Source organism: Platichthys flesus, chromosome 9 (genome assembly GCF_949316205.1).
Source record: "Platichthys flesus chromosome 9, fPlaFle2.1, whole genome shotgun sequence".
NCBI classification, from domain to species: domain Eukaryota; kingdom Metazoa; phylum Chordata; class Actinopteri; order Pleuronectiformes; family Pleuronectidae; genus Platichthys; species Platichthys flesus.
This window is the reverse complement of record NC_084953.1, coordinates 1,362,674-1,384,400: the sequence shown is the minus strand read 5'-3', so window position 1 is coordinate 1,384,400 and position 21,727 is coordinate 1,362,674. Positions and strand designations below refer to the sequence as shown.

General features: G+C 42.0%; 3 protein-coding genes across 3 annotated transcripts in view; all 3 read right to left on the bottom strand.

Annotated features, from left to right (window-relative positions):
* LOC133961170 (phospholipase A2 inhibitor and Ly6/PLAUR domain-containing protein-like) overlaps positions 1 to 13,361 on the bottom strand; it is a gene marked incomplete at its 5' end in the record, with an annotated part of 28,901 nt that extends 15,540 nt beyond the window's left edge. The window contains 4 exons of the mRNA XM_062396187.1: positions 11,213 to 11,371; positions 12,767 to 12,883; positions 13,008 to 13,175; positions 13,274 to 13,361. Of these exons, the coding sequence (XP_062252171.1) occupies positions 11,213 to 11,371; positions 12,767 to 12,883; positions 13,008 to 13,175; positions 13,274 to 13,361 (532 nt within the window). The remainder of the gene's footprint in view (positions 1 to 11,212; positions 11,372 to 12,766; positions 12,884 to 13,007; positions 13,176 to 13,273) is intronic.
* LOC133961295 (mucin-2-like) lies at positions 6,459 to 10,046 on the bottom strand (the record flags this gene model as incomplete). The annotated part of the gene is made up of 2 exons (XM_062396384.1): positions 6,459 to 8,395; positions 10,010 to 10,046. Coding segments are annotated over 2 exons (1,974 nt in total), but the record flags the coding sequence as incomplete, so codon positions are not given.
* Positions 13,362 to 13,532: 171 nt separating the features above from the next.
* LOC133960775 (phospholipase A2 inhibitor and Ly6/PLAUR domain-containing protein-like) lies at positions 13,533 to 16,376 on the bottom strand (the record flags this gene model as incomplete). Its single annotated transcript, XM_062395613.1, has 5 exons — positions 16,325 to 16,376; positions 15,695 to 15,796; positions 15,429 to 15,596; positions 15,188 to 15,304; positions 13,533 to 13,702 (listed from the first exon to the last, which is right to left on the bottom strand). Coding segments are annotated over exons 1-5 (609 nt in total), but the record flags the coding sequence as incomplete, so codon positions are not given.
* Positions 16,377 to 21,727: the final 5,351 nt, after the last annotated feature.

Here is a 21,727-nt window from a genome sequence, read left to right as displayed (position 1 = left end):
GTGGTTGTTGTAGTTGGGTTAGTGGTGGTTGTAGTTGGGGTAGTGGTTGTTGTAGTAGGGGTAGTGGTTGTTGTAGTTGGCGTAGTGGTTGTTGTAGTTGGGGTAGTGGTAGTTGTAGTTGGCGTAGTGGTGGTTGTTGTTGGGGTAGTGGTATTTGTAGTTGGGGTAGTGGTTGTTGTAGTTGGGGTAGTGGTTGTTGTAGTTGGTGTAGTGGTGGTTGTAGTTGGGGTAGTGTTTGTTGTAATTGGCGTAGTGGTGGTTGTTCTTGGGGTAGTGGTTGTTGTAGTTGGGGTAGTGGTTGTTGTAGTTGGGGTAGTGGTTGTTGTAGTAGGGATAGTGGTTGTTGTAGTTGGGTTAGTCGTTGTTGTAGTTGGTGTAGTGGTGGTTGTAGTTGGGGTAGTGGTTGTTGTAGTAGGGGTAGTAGTTGTTGTAGTTGGGGTCGTTGTTGTTGTTGTAGGGGTAGTTATTGTTGTAGTTGGGGTAGTGGTAGTTGTAGTTGCCGTAGTGGTTGTTGTAGTTGGGGTACTGGTGGTTGTAGTTGGGGTAGTGGTTGTTGTAGTAGGGGTAGTGGTTGTTGTAGTTGGCGTAGTGGTTGTTGTAGTTGGGGTAGTGGTAGTTGTAGTTGGCGTAGTGGTCGTTGTAGTTGGGGTAGTGGTTGTTGTAGTTGGGGTAGTGGTTGTTGTAGTTGGTGTATTGGTAGTTGTAGTTGGGGTAGTGGTTGTTGTAGTTGGTGTAGTGGTTGTTGTAGTTGGGGTAGTGGTTGTTGTAGTTGGTGTATCGGTAGTTGTAGTTGGGGTAGTGGTTGTTGTAGTAGGGATAGTGGTTGTTGTAGTTGGGTTAATGGTTGTTGTAATTGGCGTAGTGGTGGTTGTTGTTGGGGTAGTGGTTGTTGTAGTTGGGGTAGTGGTTGTTGTAGTTGGCGTAGTGGTGGTTGTAGTTGGGGTAGTGGTAGTTGTAGTAGGCATAGTGGTTGTTGTAGTTGGAGTAGTGGTTGTTGTAGTTGGGGTTGTGGTTGTTGTAGTTGGGTTAGTGGTTGTTGTATTTGGCGTATTGGTGGTTGTTGTTGGGGTAGTTGTTGTTGTAGTTGGGGTAGTGGTTGTTGTAGTTGGGGTAGTGGTTGTTGTAGTTGGCGTAGTGGTGGTTGTATTTGGGGTAGTGGTTGTTGTAGTTGGCGTAGTGGTGGTTGTAGTTGGGGTAGTGGTGGTTGTAGTTGGGGTAGTGGTTGTTGTAGTTGGGGTAGTGGTTGTTGTAGTAGGGATAGTGGTTGTTGTAGTTGGGGTAGTGGTTGTTGTAGTTGGTGTAGTGGTGGTTGTAGTTGGGGTAGTGGTTGTTGTAGTTGGGGTAGTGGTTGTTGTAGTTGGAGTTGTGGTTGTAATAGTTAGGGCCATGGTTGTAGGGGTAGTGGTGGTTGTAGTTGGGGTAGTGGTTGTTGTAGTTGGGGTAGTTGTTGTTGTAGTTGGGGTAATGGTTGTTGTAGTTGGGGTAGTGGTTGTTGTAGTTTGTGTATCGTTTGTTGTAGTTGGGGTAGTGGTTGTTGTAGTTGGTGTAGTGGTTGTTGTAGTTGGGGTAGTGGTTGTTGTAGTTGGTGTATCGGTAGTTGTAGTTAGGGTAGTGGTTGTTGTAGTTGGGGTAGTGTTTGTTGTAGTTGGTGTATCGGTTGTTGTAGTTGGGGTAGTGGTTGTTGTAGTTGGTGTAGTAGTTGTTGTAGTTGGGGTGGTGGTGCTTGTAGTTGGTGTATCGGTAGTTGTAGTTGGGGTAGTGGTTGTTGTAGTAGGGATAGTGGTTGTTGTAGTTGGGGTAGTGGTTGTTGTAGTTGGTGTAGTGGTTGTTGTAGTTTGGGTAGTGGTAGTATTAGTTGGCGTAGTGGTTGTTGTAGTTGGAGTTGTGGTTGTAATAGTTAGGGCCATGGTTGTAGGAGTAGTGGTGGTTGTAGTTGGGGTAGTGGTTGTTGTAGTTGGGGTAGTTGTTGTTGTAGTTGGGGTAGTGGTTGTTGTAGTTGGGGTAGTGGTTGTTGTAGTTGGCGTAGTGGTGGTTGTATTTGGGGTAGTGGTTGTTGTAGTTGTCGTAGTGGTTGTTGTAGTTGGGGTAGTGGTTGTTGTAGTTGGTGTAGTGGTTGTTGTAGTTGGGGTAGTGGTTGTTGTAGTTGGTGTATCGGTAGTTGTAGTTGGCGTAGTGGTGGCTGTAGTTGGGGTAGTGGTTGTTGTAGTTGGGGTAGTGGTTGTTGTAGTTGGAGTTGTGGTTGTAATAGTTAGGGCCATGGTTGTAGGGGTAGTGGTGGTTGTAGTTGGGGTAGTGGTTGTTGTAGTTGGGGTAGTTGTTGTTGTAGTTGGGGTAATGGTTGTTGTAGTTGGGGTAGTGGTTGTTGTAGTTTGTGTATCGTTTGTTGTAGTTGGGGTAGTGGTTGTTGTAGTTGGTGTAGTGGTTGTTGTAGTTGGGGTAGTGGTTGTTGTAGTTGGTGTATCGGTAGTTGTAGTTAGGGTAGTGGTTGTTGTAGTTGGGGTAGTGTTTGTTGTAGTTGGTGTATCGGTTGTTGTAGTTGGGGTAGTGGTTGTTGTAGTTGGTGTAGTAGTTGTTGTAGTTGGGGTGGTGGTGCTTGTAGTTGGTGTATCGGTAGTTGTAGTTGGGGTAGTGGTTGTTGTAGTAGGGATAGTGGTTGTTGTAGTTGGGGTAGTGGTTGTTGTAGTTGGTGTAGTGGTTGTTGTAGTTTGGGTAGTGGTAGTATTAGTTGGCGTAGTGGTTGTTGTAGTTGGAGTTGTGGTTGTAATAGTTAGGGCCATGGTTGTAGGAGTAGTGGTGGTTGTAGTTGGGGTAGTGGTTGTTGTAGTTGGGGTAGTTGTTGTTGTAGTTGGGGTAGTGGTTGTTGTAGTTGGGGTAGTGGTTGTTGTAGTTGGCGTAGTGGTGGTTGTATTTGGGGTAGTGGTTGTTGTAGTTGTCGTAGTGGTTGTTGTAGTTGGGGTAGTGGTTGTTGTAGTTGGTGTAGTGGTTGTTGTAGTTGGGGTAGTGGTTGTTGTAGTTGGTGTATCGGTAGTTGTAGTTGGCGTAGTGGTGGCTGTAGTTGGGGTAGTGGTTGTTGTAGTTGGCGTAGTGGTTGTTGTAGTTGGGGTAGTGGTTGTTGTAGTTGGGGTAGTGGTTGTTGTAGTTGGGGTAGTTGTTGTTGTAGTTGGGGTAGTGGTTGTTGTAGTTGGGGTAGTGGTTGTTGTAGTTGGCGTAGTGGTGGTTGTAGTTGGGGTAGTGGTTGTTGTAGTTGTCGTAGTGGTTGTTGTAGTTGGGGTAGTGGTTGTTGTAGTTGGTGTAGTGGTTGTTGTAGTTGGGGTAGTGGTTGTTGTAGTTGGTGTATCGGTAGTTGTAGTTGGCGTAGTGGTGGTTGTAGTTGGGGTAGTGGTTGTTGTAGTTGGCGTAGTGGTTGTTGTAGTTGGGGTAGTGGTTGTTGTAGTTGGTGTAGTGGTTGTTGTAGTTGGGGTAGTGGTTGTTGTAGTTGGTGTATCGGTAGTTGTAGTTGGTGTAGTGGTGGTTGTAGTTGGGGTAGTGGTTTTTTTAGTAGGGGTAGTAGTTGTTGTAGTTGGGGTAGTTGTTGTTGTTGTAGGGGTAGTTATTGTTGTAGTTGGGGTAGTGGTAGTTGTAGTTGGCGTAGTGGTTGTTGTAGTTGGGGTAGTGGTGGTTGTAGTTGGGGTAGTGGTTGTTGTAGTAGGGTTAGTGGTTGTTGTAGTTGGCGTAGTGGTTGTTGTAGTTGGTGTAGTGGTGGTTGTAGTTGGGGTAGTGGCTGTTGTAGTAGGGGTAGTTATTGTTGTAGTTGGGGTAGTGGTAGTTGTAGTTTTCGTAGTGGTTGTTGTAGTTGGGGTAGTGGTTGTTGTAGTTGGGGTAGTGGTTGTTGTAGTAGGGGTAGTGGTTGTTGTAGTTGGCGTAGTGGTTGTTGTAGTTGGGGTAGTGGTTGTTGTAGTTGGGGTAGCTGTTGTTGTAGTTGGGGTAGTGGTTGTTGTAGTTGGCGTAGTGGTGGTTGTAGTTGGGGTAGTGGTTGTTGTAGTTGGAGTAGTGGTTGTTGTAGTTGGGTTAGTGGTTGTTGTAGTTGGCATAGTGGTGGTTGTAGTTGGGGTAGTGGTTGTTGTAGTTGGAGTAGTGGTTGTTGTAGTTGGGGTAGTGGTTGTTGTAGTTGGGGTAGTGGTTGTTGTAGTAGGGATAGTGGTTGTTGTAGTTGGGGTAGTGGTTGTTGTAGTTGGTGTAGTGGTGGTTGTAGTTGGGGTAGTGGTTGTTGTAGTAGGGGTAGTAGTTGTTGTAGTTGGGGTTGTTGTTGTTGTTGTAGGGGTAGTTATTGTTGTAATTGGGGTAGTGGTAGTTGTAGTTGGCGTAGTGGTTGTTGTAGTTGGGGTAGTGGTGGTTGTAGTTGGGGTAGTGGTTGTTGTAGTAGGGGAAGTGGTTGTTGTAGTTGGCGTAGTGGTTGTTGTAGTTGGGGTAGTGGTAGTTGTAGTAGGCGTAGTGGTGGTTGTAGTTGGGGTAGTGGTTGTTGTAGTTGGGGTAGTGGTTGTTGTAGTTGGGGTAGTGGTTGTTGTATTTGGTTTAGTGGTGGTTGTAGTTGGGGTAGTGGTTGTCGTAGTAGGGGTAGTGGTTGTTGTAGTAGGGATAGTGGTTGTTGTAGTTGGCGTAGTGGTTGTTGTAGTAGGGGTAGTGGTTGTCGTAGTTGGCGTAGTGGTGGTTGTTGTTGGGGTAGTGGTTGTTGTAGTTGGGGTAGTGGTTGTTGTAGTTGGGGTAGTGGTTGTTGTAGTTGGGTTAGTGGTTGTTGTAGTTGGCGTAGTGGTGGTTGTAGTTGGGGTAGTGGTTGTTGTAGTTGGGGTAGTGGTTGTTGTAGATGGGGTATTGGTTGTTGTAGTAGGGGTAGTGGTTGTTGTAGTTGGGGTAGTGGTAGTTGTAGTTGGCGTAGTGGTGGTTGTAGTTGGGGTAGTGGTGGTTGTAGTTTGGGTAGTGGTTGTTGTAGTTGGGGTAGTGGTTGTTGTAGTAGGGATAGTGGTTGTAATAGTTAGGGCCATGGTTGTAGGGGTAGTGGTGGTTGTAGTTGGGGTAGTGGTTGTTGTAGTTGGGGTAGTTGTTGTTGTAGTTGGGGTAGTGGTTGTTGTAGTTGGGGTAGTGGTTGTTGTAGTTGGTGTATCGGTTGTTGTAGTTGGGGTAGTGGTTGTTGTAGTAGGGATAGTGGTTGTTGTAGTTGGGGTAGTGGTTGTTGTAGTTGGTGTAGTGGTGGTTGTAGTTGGGGTAGTGGTTGTTGTAGTAGGGGTAGTAGTTGTTGTAGTTGGGGTTGTTGTTGTTGTTGTAGGGGTAGTTATTGTTGTAATTGGGGTAGTGGTAGTTGTAGTTGGCGTAGTGGTTGTTGTAGTTGGGGTAGTGGTGGTTGTAGTTGGGGTAGTGGTTGTTGTAGTAGGGGAAGTGGTTGTTGTAGTTGGCGTAGTGGTTGTTGTAGTTGGGGTAGTGGTAGTTGTAGTAGGCTTAGTGGTGGTTGTAGTTGGGGTAGTGGTTGTTGTAGTTGGGGTAGTGGTTGTTGTAGTTGGGGTAGTGGTTGTTGTATTTGGTTTAGTGGTGGTTGTAGTTGGGGTAGTGGTTGTCGTAGTAGGGGTAGTGGTTGTTGTAGTAGGGATAGTGGTTGTTGTAGTTGGCGTAGTGGTTGTTGTAGTAGGGGTAGTGGTTGTCGTAGTTGGCGTAGTGGTGGTTGTTGTTGGGGTAGTGGTTGTTGTAGTTGGGGTAGTGGTTGTTGTAGTTGGGGTAGTGGTTGTTGTAGTAGGGATAGTGGTTTTTGTAGTTGGGGTAGTGGTTGTTGTAGTTGGTGTAGTGGTGGTTGTAGTTGGGGTAGTGGTTGTTGTAGTTGGGGTAGTGGTTGTTGTAGTTGGAGTTGTGGTTGTAATAGTTAGGGCCATGGTTGTAGGGGTAGTGGTGGTTGTAGTTGGGGTAGTGGTTGTTGTAGTTGGGGTAGTTGTTGTTGTAGTTGGGGTAATGGTTGTTGTAGTTGGGGTAGTGGTTGTTGTAGTTTGTGTATCGTTTGTTGTAGTTGGGGTAGTGGTTGTTGTAGTTGGTGTAGTGGTTGTTGTAGTTGGGGTACTGGTTGTTGTAGTTGGTGTATCGGTAGTTGTAGTTAGGGTAGTGGTTGTTGTAGTTGGGGTAGTGTTTGTTGTAGTTGGTGTATCGGTTGTTGTAGTTGGGGTAGTGGTTGTTGTAGTTGGTGTAGTAGTTGTTGTAGTTGGGGTGGTGGTGCTTGTAGTTGGTGTATCGGTAGTTGTAGTTGGGGTAGTGGTTGTTGTAGTAGGGATAGTGGTTGTTGTAGTTGGGGTAGTGGTTGTTGTAGTTGGTGTAGTGGTTGTTGTAGTTTGGGTAGTGGTAGTATTAGTTGGCATAGTGGTTGTTGTAGTTGGAGTTGTGGTTGTAATAGTTAGGGCCATGGTTGTAGGAGTAGTGGTGGTTGTAGTTGGGGTAGTGGTTGTTGTAGTTGGGGTAGTTGTTGTTGTAGTTGGGGTAGTGGTTGTTGTAGTTGGGGTAGTGGTTGTTGTAGTTGGCGTAGTGGTGGTTGTAGTTGGGGTAGTGGTTGTTGTAGTTGTCGTAGTGGTTGTTGTAGTTGGGGTAGTGGTTGTTGTAGTTGGTGTAGTGGTTGTTGTAGTTGGGGTAGTGGTTGTTGTAGTTGGTGTATCGGTAGTTGTAGTTGGCGTAGTGGTGGTTGTAGTTGGGGTAGTGGTTGTTGTAGTTGGCGTAGTGGTTGTTGTAGTTGGGGTAGTGGTTGTTGTAGTTGGTGTAGTGGTTGTTGTAGTTGGGGTAGTGGTTGTTGTAGTTGGTGTATCGGTAGTTGTAGTTGGTGTAGTGGTGGTTGTAGTTGGGGTAGTGGTTGTTGTAGTAGGGGTAGTAGTTGTTGTAGTTGGGGTAGTTGTTGTTGTTGTAGGGGTAGTTATTGTTGTAGTTGGGGTAGTGGTAGTTGTAGTTGGCGTAGTGGTTGTTGTAGTTGGGGTAGTGGTGGTTGTAGTTGGGGTAGTGGTTGTTGTAGTAGGGGTAGTGGTTGTTGTAGTTGGCGTAGTGGTTGTTGTAGTTGGTGTAGTGGTGGTTGTAGTTGGGGTAGTGGTTGTTGTAGTAGGGGTAGTTATTGTTGTAGTTGGGGTAGTGGTAGTTGTAGTTTTCGTAGTGGTTGTTGTAGTTGGGGTAGTGGTTGTTGTAGTTGGGGTAGTGGTTGTTGTAGTAGGGGTAGTGGTTGTTGTAGTTGGCGTAGTGGTTGTTGTAGTTGGGGTAGTGGTTGTTGTAGTTGGGGTAGCTGTTGTTGTAGTTGGGGTAGTGGTTGTTGTAGTTGGCGTAGTGGTGGTTGTAGTTGGGGTAGTGGTTGTTGTAGTTGGAGTAGTGGTTGTTGTAGTTGGGTTAGTGGTTGTTGTAGTTGGCATAGTGGTGGTTGTAGTTGGGGTAGTGGTTGTTGTAGTTGGAGTAGTGGTTGTTGTAGATGGGGTATTGGTTGTTGTAGTAGGGGTAGTTATTGTTGTAGTTGGGGTAGTGGTAGTTGTAGTTGGCGTAGTGGTGGTTGTAGTTGGGGTAGTGGTTGTTGTAGTTGGGGTAGTGGTTGTTGTAGTTGGGGTAGTGGTTGTTGTAGTAGGGATAGTGGTTGTTGTAGTTGGGGTAGTGGTTGTTGTAGTTGGTGTAGTGGTGGTTGTAGTTGGGGTAGTGGTTGTTGTAGTAGGGGTAGTAGTTGTTGTAGTTGGGGTTGTTGTTGTTGTTGTAGGGGTAGTTATTGTTGTAATTGGGGTAGTGGTAGTTGTAGTTGGCGTAGTGGTTGTTGTAGTTGGGGTAGTGGTGGTTGTAGTTGGGGTAGTGGTTGTTGTAGTAGGGGAAGTGGTTGTTGTAGTTGGCGTAGTGGTTGTTGTAGTTGGGGTAGTGGTAGTTGTAGTAGGCGTAGTGGTGGTTGTAGTTGGGGTAGTGGTTGTTGTAGTTGGGGTAGTGGTTGTTGTAGTTGGGGTAGTGGTTGTTGTATTTGGTTTAGTGGTGGTTGTAGTTGGGGTAGTGGTTGTCGTAGTAGGGGTAGTGGTTGTTGTAGTAGGGATAGTGGTTGTTGTAGTTGGCGTAGTGGTTGTTGTAGTAGGGGTAGTGGTTGTCGTAGTTGGCGTAGTGGTGGTTGTTGTTGGGGTAGTGGTTGTTGTAGTTGGGGTAGTGGTTGTTGTAGTTGGGGTAGTGGTTGTTGTAGTTGGGTTAGTGGTTGTTGTAGTTGGCGTAGTGGTGGTTGTAGTTTGGGTAGTGGTTGTTGTAGTTGGGGTAGTGGTTGTTGTAGATGGGGTATTGGTTGTTGTAGTAGGGGTAGTGGTTGTTGTAGTTGGGGTAGTGGTAGTTGTAGTTGGCGTAGTGGTGGTTGTAGTTGGGGTAGTGGTGGTTGTAGTTTGGGTAGTGGTTGTTGTAGTTGGGGTAGTGGTTGTTGTAGTAGGGATAGTGGTTGAAATAGTTAGGGCAATGGTTGTAGGGGTAGTGGTGGTTGTAGTTGGGGTAGTGGTTGTTGTAGTTGGGGTAGTTGTTGTTGTAGTTGGGGTAGTGGTTGTTGTAGTTGGGGTAGTGGTTGTTGTAGTTGGTGTATCGGTTGTTGTAGTTGGGGTAGTGGTTGTTGTAGTAGGGATAGTGGTTGTTGTAGTTGGGGTAGTGGTTGTTGTAGTTGGTGTAGTGGTGGTTGTAGTTGGGGTAGTGGTTGTTGTAGTAGGGGTAGTAGTTGTTGTAGTTGGGGTTGTTGTTGTTGTTGTAGGGGTAGTTATTGTTGTAATTGGGGTAGTGGTAGTTGTAGTTGGCGTAGTGGTTGTTGTAGTTGGGGTAGTGGTGGTTGTAGTTGGGGTAGTGGTTGTTGTAGTAGGGGAAGTGGTTGTTGTAGTTGGCGTAGTGGTTGTTGTAGTTGGGGTAGTGGTAGTTGTAGTAGGCGTAGTGGTGGTTGTAGTTGGGGTAGTGGTTGTTGTAGTTGGGGTAGTGGTTGTTGTAGTTGGGGTAGTGGTTGTTGTATTTGGTTTAGTGGTGGTTGTAGTTGGGGTAGTGGTTGTCGTAGTAGGGGTAGTGGTTGTTGTAGTAGGGATAGTGGTTGTTGTAGTTGGCGTAGTGGTTGTTGTAGTAGGGGTAGTGGTTGTCGTAGTTGGCGTAGTGGTGGTTGTTGTTGGGGTAGTGGTTGTTGTAGTTGGGGTAGTGGTTGTTGTAGTTGGGGTAGTGGTTGTTGTAGTTGGGTTAGTGGTTGTTGTAGTTGGCGTAGTGGTGGTTGTAGTTGGGGTAGTGGTTGTTGTAGTTGGGGTAGTGGTTGTTGTAGATGGGGTATTGGTTGTTGTAGTAGGGGTAGTGGTTGTTGTAGTTGGGGTAGTGGTAGTTGTAGTTGGCGTAATGGTGGTTGTAGTTGGGGTAGTGGTGGTTGTAGTTTGGGTAGTGGTTGTTGTAGTTGGGGTAGTGGTTGTTGTAGTAGGGATAGTGGTTGTAATAGTTAGGGCCATGGTTGTAGGGGTAGTGTTGGTTGTAGTTGGGGTAGTGGTTGTTGTAGTTGGGGTAGTTGTTGTTGTAATTGGGGTAGTGGTTGTTGTAGTTGGGGTAGTGGTTGTTGTAGTTGGTGTATCGGTTGTTGTAGTTGGGGTATGGGTTGTTGTAGTTGGTGTAGTGGTTGTTGTAGTTGGGGTAGTGGTTGTTGTAGTTGGTGTATCGGTAGTTGTAGTTAGGGTAGTGGTTGTTGTAGTTGGGGTAGTGTTTGTTGTAGTTGGTGTATCGGTTGTTGTAGTTGGGGTAGTGGTTGTTGTAGTTGGTGTAGTGGTTGTTGTAGTTGGGGTAGTGGTGCTTGTAGTTGGTGTATCGGTAGTTGTAGTTGGGGTAGTGGTTGTTGTAGTTGGGGTAGTGGTTGTTGTAGTTGGTGTAGTGGTTGTTGTAGTTTGGGTAGTGGTAGTTGTAGTTGGGGTAGTGGTTGTTGTAGTTGGAGTTGTGGTTGTAATAGTTAGGGCCATGGTTGTAGGGGTAGTGGTGGTTGTAGTTGGGGTAGTGGTTGTTGTAGTTGGGGTAGTTGTTGTTGTAGTTGGGGTAGTGGTTGTTGTAGTTGGGGTAGTGGTTGTTGTAGTTGGCGTAGTGGTGGTTGTAGTTGGGGTAGTGGTTGTTTTAGTTGGTGTAGTGGTTGTTGTAGTTGGGGTAGTGGTTGTTGTAGTTGGTGTATCGGTAGTTGTAGTTGGCGTAGTGGTGGTTGTAGTTGGGGTAGTGGTTGTTGTAGTTGGTGTATCAGTAGTTGTAGTTAGGGTAGTGGTTGTTGTAGTTGGGGTAGTGGTTGTTGTAGTTGGTGTATCGCTTGTTGTAGTTGGGGTAGTGGTTGTTGTTGTAGTTGGGGTAGTGGTTGTTGTAGTTGGGGTAGTGGTTGTTGTAGTTGGGGTAGTGGTTGTTGTAGTTGGGGTAGTGGTTGTTGTAGTTGGAGAAGTGGTTGTTGTAGTTGGGGTTGTGGTTGTTGTAGTTGGCGTAGTGGTTATTGTAGTTGGGGTAGTGGTTGTTGTAGTTGGGGTAGTGGTTGTTGTAGTTGGTGTAGTGGTGGTTGTAGTTGGGGTAGTGGTTGTCGTAGTAGGGGTAGTGGTTGTTGTAGTAGGGATAGTGGTTGTTGTAGTTGGCGTAGTGGTTGTTGTAGTAGGGGTAGTGGTTGTCGTAGTTGGCGTAGTGGTTGTTGTAGTTGGGGTAGTGGTTGTTGTAGTTGGTGAATCGGTAGTTGTAGTTGGGGTAGTGGTTGTTGTAGTTGGCGTAGTGGTGGTTGTAGTTGGGGTAGTGGTGGTTGTAGTTGGGGTAGTGGTTGTTGTAGTTGGTGTATCGGTAGTTGTAGTTAGGGTAGTGGTTGTTGTAGTTGGGGTAGTGTTTGTTGTAGTTGGTGTATCGGTTGTTGTAGTTGGGGTAGTGGTTGTTGTAGTTGGTGTAGTGGTTGTTGTAGTTGGGGTAGTGGTTGTTGTAGTTGGTGTATCGGTAGTTGTAGTTAGGGTAGTGGTTGTTGTAGTTGGGGTGGTGGTTGTTGTAGTTGGGGTAGTGGTTGTTGTTGTTGCAGCAGTGGTTGTAGTTGGGGTAGTTGTTGTTGTAGTTGAGGTAGTGGTTGTTGTATTAGGGATAGTGGTTGTTGTAGTTGGGATAGTGGTTGTTGTAGTTGGGGTAGTGGTTGTTGTAGTTGGTGTATCGGTAGTTGTAGTTAGGGTAGTGGTTGTTGTAGTCGGTGTAGTGGTTGTTGTAGTTGGGGTAGTGGTTGTTGTTGTTGTAGTGAGAGTGTTACACAAACTAGTCCCACAACAGGCTGGTCCACTGTTAATGGTACCAATACTTTGCATGAAAGGCAGTGACCCCAGGCTGGCAGCAGCTGCACACAGATTTGTAGATGCACAGCCAAAAGCTGGAGAAGTGCCGCCTGTATTTGTCACTAAAGATGAAACACAATCGTAGGTGTGTTAGTTGGATAATTTCAGAGAGAATTCTTCACTTTAAGAATAACTTGAATTCACGAGGAAATGTATATTGATAACACTACTCAAACATAAGTTGTTGCCATGGTTACAGTGGTGCAGTATTTTAACATCGCACCTTATTACTGACATGTACACGTGTACTTCAGGACCTTGTGACATCACTGATTTCACAGTTTTATGTTTTCATGTGTGAAACAGAGAATAAGTGTGATCCTATTCCACCACACCCTTCAACTATACTGGTTGTTTTCAGAGGTGATACAGGCCTGAAGCTTTCAACCAGCAGAGGGCAGTAGAACACTGTGTTTCAGTCTGATGTTAAGTTACTTGTTTCAGTGAAAGAAGCAAGTCCACAATTTAAACATACGTTCACGTAAGTCAAAATGTTGAACTGAATCAAACTCAATTAATGAGTTAGTTCAATGTTTATTGTTTAGCTGTATTTATTTTATGTTTTCAAAGCTGTTACTATTTCTTAGTTCAATGATTATCAAATCAAATAATTGTTCACTTGAAATTATAGTTCCTGTATAGACACGGACTTACTGTTATGAATCTGTTACTAGACAAAGGAAAAGTTTTATTTTTTAGTGACCCTCTTAAGAGGCACAAGCTCTTAGGTGTTGTTTAGGGAAGTTTCAAATAAACCGGAAAACAGTTGAAAGTCTCGACCATCTTTCGAGGATATGCTAGAGATAAATAAAGGATAGTTTTCATTTTTGTCCATTAGTCAATATTTCGTTTGTTAGTCTTTTGTTGTTCATTGTTATTTATACAGAAGGAGAGTCTGACGCTATACGTCATGGAGCTAATACAAGAAATCAAACAAAAGATGAGAAATGTCCACGCAAATTTAAATTCATCAAAATAAAAGATTACAATCATTTAAGAAAAATAGGGCTTTTCGTCGAAAATAATGCAATATGCTACCGGACTTTTATTATCAAGTTGAGTTCCAGGAAATCGTGATTTTAAATATTAAACAGATTAACTGAGAAATAATCAATAGTTTGTCAACTGTTCAAGATGAAACTAATTTTAACTACTTTATCTCGTGTGTGCTCTTTATTTCTAAAACATTATGATGATCTTAACATGATGAGAAAATAAACTTTTCATAAAAAGACATAAGTCTGTAAAAAGTAAGTTTTTAATCTCTAATGTTGTGGATCATAAATACAGAGTAACACAGATGATACAGATTTAATTAAAGTGCTTTAAAAGTTTAGTACATGAGTAAATATATCATAACTCTACACTCTTTAGTATGAATATGTAAAAAATACTTAAAGGTAGTAGAATAGGTTTGAAGTAAACTTTATATAAATGCAGTATATAAGAAGACTTACCACTGGCTTGAAAGCAGACATCCTCTGTTCCCTTACATTGTACTGAAGAGCTGCAATCAGAGGTCATGGGGTTACAGAAGTGACACTGTAGACTGTTAACTGCTGGAACCACAGGGACTGAAACAGACAAAAAATGATACTGTTTATTAGAGGAAGAGAGAAGATGGAAGTGTTATGGATTAAAAACAGAACATGTCAGGAGATGGATGCAGATTAATAAGAGTCATCTACATCTACTTACAAGGAGGAGTGACAGAGTTGCAGTTGTCTGTGTTGCAGCATGTAGCACTTGCAAGTGCACTCGAAACACCCAAGTTCACTGAAAATGTAGAAGAGCCTGTGGCTGGACACAGGGAGGGGGGGGCACAGGCCTTGTAGATTTGTTGTCCAGGAGTCCCAGATGAAACGGCTGCAGAGTCAAAGTGCAGTTTGTTAATGGTGATGGAAAGCACACGTCACTTTGCAGTACATGTATTTCACTGGAGAGTAACTTGTAGAGAAGTTTACCTTGAATGGAAGCTGTGATACACATCGTTTCTGTTGGACATGTAACTGGTACTGTGTTTGAACAGGTATCATCTGTACAAGTTTCACACACAAGTGTTGTTGTAGTTGGAGCAGTGGTTGTTGTTGTTGGGGTAGTGGTTGTTATAGTTGGGGAAGTGGTAGTTGTTGTTGGGGTAGTTGTGGTTGTGGAGGCAGTGGTTGTTGTCGTTGGGGTCGTGGTTGTCGTTGTTGGTGTAGTGGTTGTTGTAGTTGGGATATTGGTTGTTGTTGTAGTGAGAGTGTTACACAAACTAGTCCCACAACAGGCTGGTCCACTGGTAATGGCACCAACATTTTGCATGAAAGGCAGTGACCCCAGGCTGGTAGCAGCTGCACACAGATTTGTAGATGCACAGCCAAAAGCTGGAGAAGTGCCGCCTGTATTTGTCACTAAAGATGAAACACAATCGTAGGTTTGTTAGTTGGATAATTTCAGAGAGAAGTCTTCACTTTAAGAATAACTTGAATTCATTAGGAAATGTATTTTGATGACAGTAATTTAACATTAGTTGTTGCCATGGTTACAGTGGTGCAGTATTTTAACATCGCACCTTATTACTGACATGTACACGTGTACTTCAGGACCTCGTGACATCACTGATGTCACTGTTTTATGTTCTCAAGTGTGCAACAGAGAATACGTGTGATCCAATCCAACCACACCCTTCAACTATACTGGTTGTTTTCAGAGGTGATACAGGCCTGAAGCTTTCAACCAGCAGAGGGCAGTAGAACACTGTGTTTCAGTCTGATGTTAAGTTACTTGTCTCAGTGAAAGAAGCAAGTCCACAATTTAAACATACGTTCACGTAAGTCAAAATGTTGAACTGAATCAATCTCAATTAATGAGTTAGTTCAATTTTTATTGTTTAGCTGTATTTATTTTATGTTTTCAAAGCTGTTACTATTTCTTAGTTCAATGATTATCTAAACAAATAATTGTTCATTTAAGTCACTTTAGAATCAAAGAAACTTTCAAAATAAGCAAAACAAATTTGTAAACAAAGCAAGAGACTTTTATACAGAAGCGTGAGGCATTCACTTGAAATTATAGTTCCTGTATAGACACGGACTTACTGTTATGAATCTGTAACTAGACAAAGGAAAAGTTTTATGTTTTAGTGACCCTCTTAAGAGGCACAAGCTCTTAGGTGTTGTTTAGGGAAGTTTCAAATAAACCGGAAAACAGTTGAAAGTCTCGACCATCTTTCGAGGATATGCTACAGATAGATAAAGGATAGTTTTCATTTTTGTCCATTAGTCAATATTTCGTTTGTTAGTCTTTTGTTGTTCATTGTTATTTATACAGAAGGAGAGTCTGACGCTATACGTCATGGAGCTAATACAAGAAATCAAACAAAAGATGAGAAATGTCCACGCAAATGTAAATTCATCAAAATATAAGATTACAATCATTTAAGAAAAATAGGGCTTTTCGTCCAAGTTAATGCAATATGCTACCGGACTTTTATTATCAAGTTGAGTTCCAGGAAATCGTGATTTTAAATATTAAACAGATTAACTGAGAAATAATCAATAGTTTGTCAACTGTTCAAGATGAAACTAATTTTAACTACTTTATCTCGTGTGTGCTCTTTATTTCTAAAACATTATGATGATCTTAACATGATGAGAAAATGAACTTTTCATAAAAAGACATAAGTCTGTAAAAAGTAAGTTTTTAATCTCTAATGTTGTGGATCATAAATACAGAGTAACACAGATGATACAGATTTAATTAAAGTGCTTTAAAAGTTTAGTACATGAGTAAATATATCATAACTCTACACTCTTTAGTATGAATATGTAAAAAATACTTAAAGGTAGTAGAATAGGTTTGAAGTTATGTTTGCAGTTTATAAGAAGAAGACTTACCACTGGCTTGAAAGCAGAGATCCTCTGTTCCCCTACATTGTACTGAAGAGCTGCAATCAGAGGTCATGGGGTCACAGACGTGACACTGTAGACTGTTAACTGCTGGAACCACAGGGACTGAAACAGACAAAAAATGATGCTGTTTATTAGAGGAAGAGAGAAGATGGAAGTGTTATGGATTAAAAACAGAACATGCCAGCAGAAGGATGCAGATTAATAAGAGTCATCTACATCTACTTACAAGGCAGAGTGACAGAGTTGCAGTTGTCTGTGTTGCAGCATGTAGCATTTGCAAGTGCACTCGAAACACCCAAGTTCACTGAAAATGTCTGAGAGCCTGTGGCTGGACACAGGGAGGGGGGGGCACAGGCCTTGTAGATTTGTTGTCCAGGAGTCCCAGATGAAACGGCTGCAGAGTCAAAGTGCAGTTTGTTAATGGTGATAGAAAGCACACGTCACTTTGCAGTACATGTATTTCACTGGAGAGTAACTTGTAGAGAAGTTTACCTTGAATGGAAGCTGTGATACACATCGTGCCTGTGGGACATGTAGCTGCTGCTGTGGTTGAACAGGCAGCATTTGCACAAGTTTCACACACAAGTGCTTCACCTGCAATGTGGAGAACAATAGTCAGTGATATGTTGATCTGATCTAAATTGTGGTTCATAAAGGAGAGCGTGGCCTAGGGGATAGAGCGGGTGCTCTGCAACTAGAAGGTTGCCGGTTCGAATCCCACTCTATCCCATCTGCATGCCTAAGTGTCCTTGGCAAGATACTGAACCCCTAGATGGCCCCTCATAAAATGATGAGTGTTCTAAAAATGTAAGTCGCTTTGGATAAAAAGCGTCAGCTAAATGACATGTAATGTAATAATGTAATAAAGGCTCAAAAATCTTCTCACTGTTCAAAAGGAGTTTCAGACATATGGGTTGTAATTTAAATATTAATAGACACTTCATACATGACTCTAAATTTTTTAATCTGCTTCCTACCTGTTTAGTCTGTTTTCTTGTACTGCTGTACTGTAACTTATGAATTTCTCCTTTGAGGATAGATAGAGCCTCCTTATATTTTCAAGGATATTAATAATACAATATGATAAATAAAAATATATTATTAAAAATAGTAATTAGTTACCTGTGCTGGAGAGCGCCCAGATGAGAGGCAGAGAAAGAAGCAGCTTCATCATGATGAACAGGTAAGTTCAGTAGATTCCTTATACGACCTCTCATCAACACAGAGTCACTTTATATACTCTACAGGTGATGAACGCCTATATGACTGATACACGTCTGAATATCTCAGTGATTGGGCGTGTTTCCATTTTTACAGCGTGATCATTCAAACTGTCAGTCTCTCTTTGTCAAATAGAAAACTAGTCAACACACGACAACACATGACAACACACCTAAACACACCCATTTTACCTTTGTCACTGTTAACCCGTTTGGGATTGTCCACCAAAATTAAAAAGAATAAAACATAGACCTACATTTTCCTTCGGATCATCTTAGTATTTAGATGTACATTTATATATATATAATAAATTTGATACGGCTTAATTATAGAGTTTAACAGACTTTCTCTAAGTAGCAGAATCATTCATTAAAAGTTTTGATTTCATGTTTCTCAGAACTCTAAATAAAAGAAAAGGTGTTTTTATAATGATCACATGTCTCAATCGCTTCTTCAGTCCCTGAGGTAGGAGTGTGTGTGAGTCTGTTAATCACAGCCCCTGATGTGTGTGATATGTGCACTCTGAAAGTGGGGCTGGGATAGATTCTGTTCCTCAGGCTGTTGGTGGAGGAGTTTTGTTGTTGTCTGCACCATGGGCCCTCCCTCCTCTGTGTGTGTGTGTGTGGGGGGGGGGGCTTTAATGTACAACTAATCAATCAACAACTGATCAGTCGTCATCATTAATGACAAACCACGAGGAAACGTGATGCTGGCAACAGTTCATCAACGTATTTCACACGCTGCTGTGTCATTTTCCCAGGATTCATACCAAGCTGTGGACCTGCCTGGTCTATCTGACAGGCGAACAAATAACATCACGTCAGTAAATTTATTTATTAAAGTCAATAAAGAAAGGGTTGGTACTCAGACAGCTGTATTGTTGATGCTCTGGTACACTGCCACACCTACTACTGAACTAACGCCACAGCCTCTCTCTATTTTTACATTAATAATAGGCCTTTGAAAATCAAAAGATGTTCATTACTGACTTGGTTCTCTCTCTCTCTCTCTCTCTCTCTCTCTCTCTCTCTCTCTCTCTCTCTGACACACAGCCTCAATATGTGACTTGAAGCAATGGTATGTCTAATACGTTATATATTTTATCTTAACTCTCTTGAACTAGAATTAAAGCCGAATATATAATATGGCATTAGATATTGATTATAATATATATTTATGATGTAAGACATCTTTAGCACTTGCTTTAGGTTTCATACCATGAATTTAGTTATTTAAATAATTCTCATATTATCTTGTGTGTGAGACAGAAGACTCAGCTTCACCTTCACTCATTCAATTTTACCTCAACTGCTGCACATCATACAACGTTACCTTTGACCTCCCAAGAAGTCTTCGAGGATAGTCCTCACACTCAGCTGTGACGTCACCCAGAAATAAAACGACTTGGAATAGTGGACTTTATATTTTTACAAAGATTAAAACCCCATGGCTTAAGAAGGTTTTAACACACAGAGTAATAATGGACCAAGGCTGTATCCTCAGGTGTCCTGTCCACAGATAATTCTAACACTATAGTCTCCATCAAAGGTTCATGTGAAGATAAGTCTGAAGTCTAAAATTCTATTGTAGTGCTCTGTTATGTTTAATGTCCATGAAAATGTTTTTCTTCACTTTTAGAATCAGTGTAACTTTGGTTGAATCAGTGTAACTTTGGTTTTCCAGGATATTAGACCTGGAGACATTGTCACATGAAATGGTTAAACAGACATTTCAATTTGCAAAGGTCTTGTTCTACAGAGACTGAATATGACTCCAGGTCAAGATGGCTGCTGGGAATTAGTTCAGGCTCAGATTCAAATTTTTTATTTTTGCTGCTGACCTCAAAATTGTGTCAGTGAAGGAATTGCTTAAAAAAATAAACATGTTGTTCTCCGACCTCTGAACACTTGCACTAAACTGTTACTTTTTTTCACTACTGTATTATCCTGCCTATAGTATATTCATATTTATATATGTTTATATATTTATCTTGCTTAAAGTTCTTATATCATACAATACCTGTTAATACTGTACTACTACAGATATATTACTTACTGCTCATAGTTCTTATATCATACAATACCTGTTAATACTGTACTATTCCATATATATTTGCTACTGTACATATCTTCATTATTTACATTCCATTTTAAATACGCACAATATTCTGCACTTTAACTCCTTTTTTTGCACTTCTGGTTGGCTGCTAAACTGCATTTCGTTGTATAAGTACTTGTACTGTGCAATGACAATAAAGTTGAATCTAATATAATAGTGTGCTGTGCTGTATTGTTGATGTTCTTTAGCAACATTACCACACCTCCTGTTGTTGAATTAATGGAACAGCCTCTCTATTTATATCTCTGTCCTTTAGAAATCAAAAGTATGTTTTTCTTCAGGTAGGTAATAAAGCTTCTCCCACAGATGCTTTAGATGTTTGTTTGGGTGGGAACTGTTTCTGTGTGAGGACGCCAACAACGCCTAAACAATGGGAATAATTAATTTCACTGCTTAATTGGAAGTCTTCCTCATCTGAATGCCGAAGTGTCTTTGGGCAAGATACTGAACCCCGGATTGCCTCTGATAGAAAAAGTGCTGCCGATAGATGCACTGTCATTTTACCCATTGTCTCTATATTCACTCATGTGGAAATAGTATTACAGCAGGATAAACAATAACCTGCAAAACCTCCGCTGCTGCCGACTTAATTCTTAGAAACTACAAAACAGATACTTAAATAAAAATTAAGGTGTGTAGTGTTTTGTTAAAGCTGCTTAATGTTTCATATACTGTCTAAAACAGGGGTTTTCAAAGTGGGGGGCGCGCACACTCTAGGGGGGGTTGCTCGTACGCGAGTTGCATGTATGCTTCAGAGTATAAAAGTAACTGCAGGCATGGTCAGCGCTCACTCTCACTGAGACGACACCCTGCAGAGTTTGTGCGATTGCTCTTGTTTCCTCTATAATTCAGATATTCATTGGTTTATAAACTGTCTTTTTAAAGACTCACTCCTTCCTTACTTGCAGCAGGCCTATTCGTAGCCTAATCTAAGGAGTAATTTGCTCTACAGTCTTTTTTTAGAAAGCTCATAGCCTCAAGAGCTAGCCTTCTAGCTAGGTAACTTCTTCCAACTGCAGCTAGCACTTTTCTCCTTAACGCCTACCTTTACATCTTCAATCATCCACCGTGTTGCAACAAATAAAACACCAGCACTTGAATACTATTCTGTGCTGTCCCTGTCTACATTGTGTACTGTTCGTTCTGTTAGGAACCATTGCCTAGCACAGCCTTATTCATTATTCGTATGCAAGTCGCTCACAGCCACACATACAAACACACTCACAAGACCAACTGCCCCTAACCAGCTTTGGGGGGGCCCAGCTTGCAAAAGTTTGAGAACCCCTGTTTTAAAATGTTATTTTATCTCCTGTCCTGCACAGGTTGACAGCAGACTAGTTGCTGCTGTGAGGACATTGACATAATAAGAAAACACTGGATTTACAGACAGCATGGATGGAGAGGGGGAGGGGGGACCCTGGTCCAGAACCTCTGTGTCAAGTTAGTGTTAATATTTCTTCTTGTAAAGTCAAGCAAATGACAACACAGAGACAAAAAACGACTAAAAAGGCCAAAAGATACGAAAAACTACGTTAAAGTGATGCAAATAGGACACAACCAGAAAGAGACAAAACAAGTATGAACATAAAAATAAGACTCTTCAGGGACAGGTTGATAAATTTGACCAAATGTTTGTGAGAAGCTGCAACACCTGTATTATTGTTATCCTTACGCAAGATTCACAAATATGTTTCTTGCTAAACCAGTCTTGGCATTTAGGGCACTTCTAACATAGCTTATAAAAGTGCGTCATTACATTCATCTCTAAATACTTGTGCCTTTCAACACAGGAGATCACACCTTGACAACACATTCACTAGTAATGTCAGAACAATATGATAGAACTAAAATAGTTAGAGGATAATCTCAGTGATACTCATAACACAAGACAGACATTAGACTGGAAGGTCACTGATTCGAGGAATGACACAAACATACCTGGATATGGACCAGTCCTGGATCTGTTTAAGTACTGGAGGACTCTCCCTACCCCCCCTGTCTAAGTGCCCTTTGACCCATAAATGATTCTGGAATGTGAATTTAGGGACACTGGTATAAGTGATCTTTATTAAGCCATGGACTGTTGTTGTTGCAAGATGTTCAGCATAAGGTTTTGGAGGGTAAAATTGATTTGATCTACCTCATCTACAATGACGTGAATTTTTCTTAATTTGTTCTTCAGAACTTTCCTAATAAAACTTAGTGTTCTTATATAGTGATGAATGCAAATATCTTCGGAAGTTGCTAATTTGCATATTGGCAAACGCCCTGCCGCTGCCCATAACATGGCATGCGACTGCAGTGCCGTGTGCACACAGAGAAATAATAGAAACTGAAAAGGAAATTTAAGAGGTCAAGAATATTTAGACCTTACTAGACCTTACAATGCTCGTGCTTTGAGAAATCCTTCAATAACACTGTCTTCCAAAAGCGTTCTTTAAATATAAATGGTTCTTAATGACACCCTTAGTCTTAAATAGAACCCTTGAGAATTATCTGGTCAAAAAGGTTCTTTAGAAGCAAATGGTTATGGAGACCACCAGAGCCCCTCAGGAAGAATCATTTTAAATTATTTTCCAAATTTAACTGGAAGTCAGTGAAGCAATTCAGGACACGTGCTGCAGAGCGATGAAGACTTAGTGGTGGGGCCTGATCACAGGGAATTACAATAGTCAAGCCTGGTAACAAAGACATGGACTAATCCTTCTGCATCTCTGCTCCACAAAAGGATAAAACAACAATATACAGTCTCTCTTCTCCATGACCACCTCTTTTTTCCTTGTCAACATCTGCCCCACTGTGGTATTTTTAAGAAACTGCATCTGGTGGATGTGAAGCGTGTCATTCAGCTTCCACCATCGACTGAGCTGTGTTGACTGATACAAGCTTTAACAGACTGATTTAAAAAAGTGTAACTGAATGTTTATCTGACCACTCACTGTAATGCACCAAACACTATTACCATTAATTTAGTAGCTGGGTCACACACAGAAACTTTTTTACTGTTTTTAAAGTTACTGTTGTGAACTGAGAGAATATAACAAATCAAGTCAAATTGAATTTGTTATCAGGTTTGTAAAAAGTTGACAAAAAACTCAAATCTATTTTTGGTGATAAAGTTGTCATCACCATCCACAGCTCAATGAATCACATCTGTCTTAGCCTCTGCAACTTTTAGCCTCAGAT